The sequence below is a fragment of the Tasmannia lanceolata genome, unplaced genomic scaffold (genome assembly GCF_043159265.1).
Source record: "Tasmannia lanceolata isolate RefF3 unplaced genomic scaffold, GAP_Taslan_0.1 ptg000015l, whole genome shotgun sequence".
NCBI classification, from domain to species: domain Eukaryota; kingdom Viridiplantae; phylum Streptophyta; class Magnoliopsida; order Canellales; family Winteraceae; genus Tasmannia; species Tasmannia lanceolata.
The window spans coordinates 45,062,165-45,071,792 of NW_027518692.1; the positions used below are offsets into that span (position 1 = coordinate 45,062,165).

Here is a 9,628-nt window from a genome sequence, read left to right on the forward strand (position 1 = left end):
TGATGAGTTTGAAACTATAGGGTTATCGTTGAATGTGTCAGAAAGTTGAGGGGGTGTAACTGTAATTTTCCCTTTTTTAAAATAAGAGAGAACAAATATGGAATTTACCTCGTATTGACAAACAAGAGAACAATGGTTGTCGTGCAGTCTTATGATTGTACACCAGAATGCACAAGCTGACAGTGTATAGATATTCTCTTTATAGATAAATAAGAAATTTTACAATCAGTTACAGAAACAATCATCCATTATACAACTAAAAATTAGAAACCCCATCCCTCAAATCCCCTTTAATAAACAGAAGTAACAACTGCAAAATGGGTTGGTATAACAATCCAAGGGAAAAGTAAGGCCCCTCATCATTTGTTTGTTTTATCTGTGTTCTTTTTCTTAATATTCATCCAAGTAACTATACAACATTGGATCTTGCTTTGGTTTGCGCCTGCTGAGCAAGGCCTTGAGGAGGCGTTTACTCTTGCTAGGCTGTTGATCAATCTCTTTCTGCTCATCCTTTTCAGCATGAAGACGCATTGATGCTGATTTTTGAGGTGCTGAAGGATACTGCACACAAATAAAAGAGAAATTTCCAAGTAAAATCAAACATCAATATAATAGTTTCTGTCCTATTGCAAACAAATATTCAAAGGGAAATGAAATAACACACTCCCTTGTTTTGATAATCACACCCCATTTTGTTAAACACTTCTTTTATTGGCTGCTCCTAGATTTTTTGGGCGTTGTAACAGCCTTAAGTTTCTAATACAGAAGTGTTAAAATGAAGAGGGAAGTGCAGATATCATTTCTTGTGTTAAAAGTGAGGAATATCATATCCCTATTGTCACTAAGAATGGGAAGTTTATCTATATATTTAACAAATAAGAAGTTATTGAAAGAGAAAATGTGACCATTTGTGATGTATTACTTATTTTCAAACATGTGGGATATATCAGATAATGCAATAAGAGCTGTGCTGGATTTGAAGAATGCTTTACATATAAAAAATGGTAGGGTTAACAGTCAGGTAAATATAATTAGGGATTTTTGCGAAAGAAGTCATCTAGTTTGCTATATTTGCAAAAATGGTCTTCTAGTTTGACAATTTGCAAATGGAGTCGTCACATTTCAATCAAATTTGCAAATCAAGTCTCGCCATCAATTTGTGACCAAAATGCCCAGGGTGGATTGTGTTTTACTCCCAACAAGACTAGATTACCCTTATATGTTAAAAGACAATAGTTACCTTGTAAAAAGACCTAAATACCCATGACGGCCAATGACATCTGTTTAATCAAGGGTGTGCAAATATCATCTCCATATATACTAGCATTCTTGGCCAAGTTATGTATGGCTGTAAAAAAAATGGGCCCACCCCATCAAAACATGTGGTGTAAATTTTCGTGGGCCCTACCTTATACATGGGTGTGGGTGCCTACACATAAAAGCATGAGGCAAAATGGTGGGGCCCCCCAATGCATGAGTTTGAGTTGAGTTGGCGGGGCTCACCCTGTCAAAAAATATTATTGAGCATCACAGGTATTTTGGTCTTTTTCTTAGGTAATTTTCATCTTTTTACAAATAAGGATGTTTTGTTTTTTTTATGGGTCAAAAAACAATTCAGCGTGGGTATTTTGGTCACAAAGAAATGGCATGTCCTGATTTGCAAAATTCACTCAAATATAATGACTCTATTTGCAAATTGTCAAAGTAGAAGACCATTTTTGCAAATAAAGCAAACTAGAAGACTTCTTTTGCAAAAACCCCATATAATTAAAAGCATGATGGCGCCTGCCACCTGGTCAAGACAATTCGAGGCCAGGAGCTGCCCATGTTACTGTACAAGTCTTGCTTTTCCAAGTAATGCATGTACTGGAATAAGTATGATGGGATCTACTTAATTGTAAAAGAAAATACATATAGAATAAAGCATACTAAAAAATTGTGTGTAAACTCATGCCCTTCATCAGCAAAAGCATAAACAGTCGAAATATAAACTCAAGCAGTGTGAATCAGTCTGCCCCAGAATCCAACCCGGTAAGCTGATTGATTTACCACTGGGTCCAATTCAGGTCAGATATTTGGGGAATGTTTAAAAATTTGAAATAGCATACTGTCTCAAGAAAGATTGTAACCCAAGACCAGGCGATGATGCCATAGAAAGCTCTTCTCAAGAAGTTTAGTGTGCGATTTCCAGTATGACACTTGAGAATACTACGCATCCTGCATCAGTCTGTGCAATTTCTTAAAGTATAAAAGAAAAATAATGCCTTTCTCCAACAGCTGAAGCTTTTGGAATAACTGGTAGTTTCACATGGCATCAGAGCCAAAGGTCTCGAGTTCAAACCCCCAGGATAGCAAAAATCCACATGCGATGGTCGGCCCAAAGTGGGACCACATGTGCCACGTGTTTGCCAAGCGGGCCACACGTGCGGTGGAGTGTTAGAGGGCCACACGTGCGGTGGAGTGTTAGAGTATAGAAGATAAATAATGCCTTTCTCCAACAGCTTAAGCTTTTGGAGAAGTTGGTAAGTTAACACAATTAAATAATCATCACACATGCTTCAGTCTTATGGTAAACCCTATAAAGATGTTGTCCATGCCCCACTAGGATAAAAGATCAGTGAAGCTGTGTGATAGTCAGGGATTTTCTAAGGGAAACATATTTAGAGTTTAGGCAAAGGTATTCTGTCAGCAATTCAACAATTCTTTGGATTGTGGTGTACCATTCATGTTAACTGGACTCCCCTTTTTTGGGTCGAGGGTCATGAGTTTACATACATAACTAGATTTGTGGGCACCCTTTCCCAAAGTTGACCGGTACAAGTAAGGCGAATTGAACATTTTACCCACCAGTCAAAAAGCATTGAAGTCAAGCATCCTTAGCTGTAATATATGCATCATTCCAGTTGGCATCTTACAGGTGTGCAAGTAGATTCCATGGAAAATGTGCAAAGGCTCCCTAAATGGAAGAAGGCTTTGCTTTTCTACGTGTACATATTGTTAATAATTACATTGTGCACATATATGTTTCCTTCACTGTGAAGTCCTTTTATGTTTCTTCCTGTGTCAATCTTTCCAGACCTCGTTTTCCTAATATATGAAGATCTCTTGCATCCCCTAGAGCATATGGTGTGTTCTCCACGACAAAAGCCCGACTTGGGAATCAACTGGCCAAGATATTTGTGATTATCATGATTATGTTTCCTGTGGTTTCTTTTGGGAAATTGCTACTCATTTGTTCATCCATTGCTCCGAGACAGTTCAGATCTGTATTTTTTTCCTTCGGTCTTTTAATGTGTATCCAACAAGGCTGATCATTCATTGAATCATTGGCTTTGTCCCTATGGAAATGGTGGCACAAAAAGCCTAGTATTAAGAGATTTGACTGCTTATGGGAAATCCTATTGTCATCAGCGTTATTCATAACGTGGAAGGATAGACATGATAGAGTCATCAACTATAAAATTAATTCATCTGGTAGATATTTTCAACTCGATTATTGTTGAGTTATCTGAGCATGCCGCTAAAGCAAAATGGGTTGCCCGTCTGTGCACTCAAGATATTATGTTTGACTGGATTAAGATTTGTTCGGAGTTTTCCTGTTCGACTGCCTGATGTTTGGGTTTCCCCAGATGTCGGATGGTTGAAGCTGAATTTTGATGGAAGCAATAAGCTCATATCTACTAATGTTGTCCGCTCATCTGGGGATGGTAGAATTTTCTCAAACTCTAATTATCAGGTTATCTACTCATATGCAGGCTCGTGTGGGAGCTGTGATACGGCGGAGGCTGAGGTTCGTGCGAGCTGGAGTGAAGTTGATCCTGTTCAATTCTGCTAAATTTTGGATTGAATGAAACTCCCTCAACACTATTCACTGGCTTAGTATGGCTTCCCCCTAGAGATTTAGACGCTTGTTCATAGAAAGATCCGATATGTTTAATTTGGTGGAGTGCAAATTCTTTGGTATTCAGAGAGAAATCAATGCAGATGTTTTGCGTATGTGGATTGGATCGAATTTTTTGTGTTTCGCTTCTCAATTTGATAGGGTGGCATGGGTTGAAACTACCAGTTACTCCAAAAGCTTAAGCTGTTGGAGAAGGCGTTATTTATTCTTTATACTTTAACACTCCCCCTCAGGTGTGGCCCCCCTTTCTTTGGGTTGGCCTACATGTGGCACATGTGGCCCTCACTTTTGGGTTGACCATTGCATGTGCATTTTTTACATCAAGGAGGTTTGAACTCGGGACCTTTTGCTCTTATATCACGTGAAACTACCAGTTACTCCAAAAGCTTAAGTTTGTGTAGAATTTTTTTTTTGTTTTAGAGCCTTTGCCTCTTTTATTTTTTTATTTTTTGTAATCTCACTTGTTCAAAACACAAACACACACACATATATAGTTTTCATCTGTATGGAATAATTTATATGACAAACATTGTCATAAGTAATAACACATTAACACCTATCATTTCTCTATTTGGATTTTCTTTCTTGGATTAAATATACAAGGTTACCCCAAATATCTCAAATGAACACGCAGTCAGTTCCAAACCTCTTATACCAGTTTTTTAATTGATTCATGTCCAGATTTAAAGTTGCTAAACTGCACCATATCTTCTTAGTTGAGTGTGATGCATTCTTGACATAAATGAAACAATTCAGATTATATGTTGTTTAAGATAATTCATAGTCCTATTTCTAACCTTCTGTTAAATTAGAACTGTGAATCAACAACTTCTGCCAAGAAGAATCATGAAAATGAAAATTGTGTGCACTTACATAAAAATGTGAATACATCTATGAATTTATGACTCATGAAAAAAACCTATAGAAACTCGCAGGAGCTTATACCAAAAGTTCTTGCTTACCCGACGTCCTGTATTAGAAGAGTTTGGTGTCATTGGTCTACTTGATACAGATTCAGAACGAACAAGTTGATGTGAAGTGGGGTGTGGCGAGACTGATCTTCTCTCTGAGTGATGAAAGAAAATGATCAGTTGAATACCTCCGACAAAGACCTTTGAGCCCAGAGATAAAGAACTTACATATGAAATAAGAAAACCATAAATCTATCAGTAGAATATCGATACAAGTACCTTTGAACGAAAATGTTCCACGTCGTGGAGACGGTGACTGAGAACGCCCTTTCCTGCACAAAGGATCCAAAAAACTAAAGCAGAATTTCAACAAAATTATAGAAACAGAGGGGGCTTCAAGTCATTGAATTACAAAAGAAACACCATTTACCTGACAGCTGATGATGGTGTCTCTCTCATTGTTGATTGAATCACTGTAACAGAAAAGTTCACATAATAAAGTTAGAAATCATTCTGATATCTTGTACGTCATACTATAGCTTGAACAGTACATAAACAACGATGTTCTGTGTCTACAAAAAAGAAGAATCTGAATTAATCTGAATAAGATTACACGAGAGAAAGAATAACATTACCAGTACGAAGTTGATGCCAATCATTCTCCTCATCATCTATGCTAAAGCCCTGATGTTTTTCCACAGCGCGTTTAGAGCTATTCATGGATTCCACTACTGAACAAAAGACCCAAAAAAAACCCCCCCCAAGGATACTTAGTGATATGAATGAGAATCTGTCAACTGTTTTTAGGAACCAAGTTTTGGAGCTTAAAGATTCATAAGATTAATGCATTGCATACCAAGCCAGATTTATCACCATCAACTTCAGATGAATGTAAACAAAGAGAATGGTAAAAGTGATATGCCTGGTAAGATGTATCGCTTATGGTACTTGGGAGTTGTAATCACAAGAGACTGCTGAGAAAGGCCCTCGCGGTCGATATACTCTTGACATGTCCGAAGTCTCTAAAATACATAAAATAGAAATAACTCAGCATTTGTTGTTCCCATTTTGTGGTTCACAGATCAATCAAAACATAGATGCCAATTAGAAATTTTATTTACAATGAAACACTTTTGTTTTAAGAAATACACCACAAAATTATTACAAAATATATGGATGCACACACACACAGACATTTGTGTGTATATACATAGAGAAATGATATACGCACAACCATGTTATGAATTTATGAAAATAGGCACGAACTCAACTTGTCCCATATGCTTTAACCAGCTGTCAAAGGTTTCTGACAACTTTTTGGGAATTGTAACAGCTGGTTAAGCATATGGGACAAGGTGAGTTCGCACCTATAATCAAAACATGGTTGTGCCTAAATCATTTCCCATATATATAGGGATTTACTAGGGAATTTCGTAGAAAGGCATTTCGTGACTGACTTCTGCATAAGACAACAGACACACACACAATATATATATATATATATATATATATGCGTGCGTGTGTGTGAGGATCAAATTGATTCAAACAACTTTTTGTTCTTCAATTGCTAAAACAAAAAACAAAGGCAACCGGAAAAATTAAAAAAATCAGAGTACCTGTTCAATGCAAGAGACACGAAGCTCCGTTCCTGAAACTTCCACAACCTTTTCATCTATATAACCATTTACCTTATACGTCACAGAACCCAAATGATCAACAGTATTGACAAGAGCTTCAACAGCATAATCTTTTAACGTGTTCACCACTCTACCAGAAATTCAAAACGAAAACACTCTGGTCAGAAAGAAAGACAAGAGAAAGAAAAGGTTGTATTCTTCCAAGAATAAACACAAGATTGGATGAAATTGAATTCAGGGGACATACATATCTTTCTGGTCATCGTTAGAATAGGAGACTTCAAAATACTCTGCTGCAGAGTACAGCTGAGCCCTCAGATTCTTCAAATCCTGAAAGACCAAGTAGAGCACGAAAAATAAAAAATAGATATATATTTTTCATCCATTAAGAAATTAATTAGAAGTTGCGCAGATTTGCACGAAATGATATAAATGCTTATTGGTTTGTTGAAATGACTAGCAAATTGCCCAGATAAGTTGAAAACAGACTCAACAGAACTAGTGTGATGGGTTTACCAAGAAAAGATGTCCAAGAATATGAGAGATTAAGCACATACAAACAACAATTTAAGAAACTTAGGTCTACACTAAGGCCCTGTTTGGATTGCAAGAAAGACATTTCAAACGAAATTTTTTTCGTAGGGATTTTTTTCTTTCTACGATTTAGAGGGAAAGAATATGATATTATAAAGGGATATTATCATAAATTGAAGGTCCCTCTAAGCAAAAATTGAATAAGGTTGGTTCAAGTTATGCTTTGTGTGTATAAAAAGTAGGAAAATTTAGAAATATTTTCTTTTCCAGACTTTTTAAAAAAATTCCTGCAATCCAAATAGGACCTAAGAGACAATCTAGGATGAGGTCCTACATTTTGAGAAACACCAAGATATTTATTTTAACGCAAGATATATTCAGCACCACCTAATTGTCATTAAATAACAGAACATGGCCCTTTGCAAACTAAAAACACCCCCAGTGAAAAGTAGCAACAATCCCCAACATCAAACAGAGGCATGTATTTGGAAGAGCTTACGCTCAATTCAAATCTTGGGGGAAAAAAATCATTCTCTTCAACAGTAAAAGAAAAGAAACTAGTTATAGAGCTCAGCACCTTGAGACTGTTTGAGAAGAGCATGCTCTGATGCATGGAGAGTTCATCATAAGTGGATGCTTCTTGAGGGTCAGACAAAGGAGAAGATGAAGACAAGGTTTCCATTAGGCAAAACTCAAGTTAGGTTTCCTTTTCCTGAAACTAAAATCATAACCCATTTCACATTCTAAAACCATTTGACATTCAAAACCAATACTCTTTAACACCTCAATAATGCCCAAAAGTGAAAACCCATCAAGAAGAAGTGGTAAAAAAATGCAAAAGAAGAAGTTGAATCCATTACATATTCAAAACCAATGCTTTAACACCTCAATAGCTAAAAAGTGAAAATCCATCAAGAAGAAGTGGTAAAAAAAGTGAAAAAGAAGAAGAAACTGAACCTGGTTTCCTTCTAGTATAACATAAACCCACTAATTCAAATCCTATATCCATTTCAATCCTCAGAGATTCTAAAGTCAAGAACCCAACCAAGGGAAAAAAATCATAACCCATTACACATTCAAAGCCCATTTGACATTCAAAACCAATGCTCTTTAACAGCTCAATAATACCAAGAAGTGAAAACCCATCAAGACCAAGTGGTAAAAAATAAGTTAAAAGAAAAAGAAGAAGAAGAAGCTGAACCTAGTTTCCTTCAAGCATAACACAAACCCACTTATTCAAAGCCTCTATCCATTTAAAAACCCATTTGACATTCAAAATCAATGCTCTTTAACACCTCAATAATGCCCAAAAGTAAAAACCCATCAAGAAGAAGTGGTAAAAAAAGTAACAAAAGAAGAAGAAGCTGAACCTGGTTTCCTTCAAGTATAACACAAACCCAATAATTCAATACCTCTATCCATTTTAATCCTCAAAAATGCTAAAGTCAAGAACCCAGCCAAAGAAAAGATGAATATGAAACCAGACCTGTCGTCCTTTCTGGATCCCTATTCCTATTCAAAAGCTCTCTTACAGTGAAAAATGTCGTCTTCTTTGAGAAGAAGACACATATCATCACATGGAGAGGGGTAGGTGGGACCACGAAAAGATCCATCAAACATTAGAAACTTTGTAAAGGGTTATTGTCATTTTTCTACAATATTTCTTGTCCTTTGGTGGAATAATCACAGATATCCAATCTTTAGTTTCCTTTCTTTTTCTTTTATCCTGTCTATGAATTCTATTAGCCGAGCTGAGCTGAGCCGAGCCGAGCTCGAGCAAGGTTCAACCTTGCTCAACCTTGCTCGAGCTCGGCTTGTCTCGGCCAGGCTCGCGAGCTTTACTGAACTCAAGGGCAATGATATATTCACACCCATTATCTTTCCTGGGCAGCCCTATCTAGTGTAATTTGACTACTCTTTTTACACACGAGGGGTGGTCCAAGTAACAAATGAGGTTTTAAAAAAGAAGTGACATATTTTGCCTCTCTTTTCACTATCTGGACAGCCCTTTTAGTGTATATATTAATATATAATATATATGTTTACATATATTAAATACTTAGGACCGAACTGAGACTCGCCTAGCTCGAACTCGGCTCATTAAGCTTAACGAGCCTGGCCAGCTGAGCCGGCTTGGCTGCGAGCTTCCGAGCCCTAGCCAAAATTGACACCCTTAATTCTCCCTGTGAAATGCCATTTTTCAGTTTTCCAGAGATTCTCTGATAAAATTAATCCGATTCCGTGTTTGAGTGGGTTAAGTGAAGTAGATTGGGCAGATGGGTCACGAGAATAAAGTAGTTTTTATGACTGGGTCATTTTCGCCACGTCATCACTGACACGTGGCACGATATGACACTGTCCACCTGGTGGGCCAACCTTCTTGATTTACAGTGTTCGTCCTCTTGAATGTGGATGACCGTTGAGGATCTTCTTATGACGTGACACACCCACAATGGGGCCCCCACCAAATGAACGGTCCAGATCTTTCTAACCAAGTGTATCTAAAAATTCCATCTTGGGATCCACTTGTGTCTCGCGTACATAAGTCCGCCCATATTCGGTTGAGGATATTTGATCGGATGATCCTAGGGCTTCGATCTATCTAGCCTCATTTAAGGTTCGATCAAGAAAAGCTAAGGCGCTGA

The 9,628-nt window shown here is 37.3% G+C and overlaps 1 protein-coding gene across 7 annotated transcripts; it reads right to left on the bottom strand.

The window, feature by feature from the left end:
• Window positions 1-177: 177 nt before the first annotated feature.
• On the bottom strand, window positions 178-8,603 carry LOC143847536 (protein ABIL2-like). 7 transcript variants are annotated; one of them, XM_077356413.1, is made up of 10 exons: window positions 8,470-8,603; window positions 7,561-7,701; window positions 6,697-6,779; window positions 6,429-6,579; window positions 5,735-5,834; window positions 5,448-5,543; window positions 5,243-5,285; window positions 5,092-5,144; window positions 4,864-4,967; window positions 178-561 (listed from the first exon to the last, which is right to left on the bottom strand). In XM_077356413.1, exons 2-10 carry the CDS (start codon window positions 7,663-7,665, stop codon window positions 391-393), a joined length of 906 nt encoding a protein of 301 aa, XP_077212528.1. In that variant the 5' UTR covers window positions 7,666-7,701; window positions 8,470-8,603; the 3' UTR covers window positions 178-390. The 7 variants fall into 7 exon arrangements, with proteins under 7 accessions (XP_077212528.1, XP_077212530.1, XP_077212524.1 ...); XM_077356415.1 differs by having other exon boundaries at window positions 5,448-5,540; window positions 8,354-8,597; XM_077356409.1 differs by having other exon boundaries at window positions 8,396-8,593.
• Window positions 8,604-9,628: the final 1,025 nt, after the last annotated feature.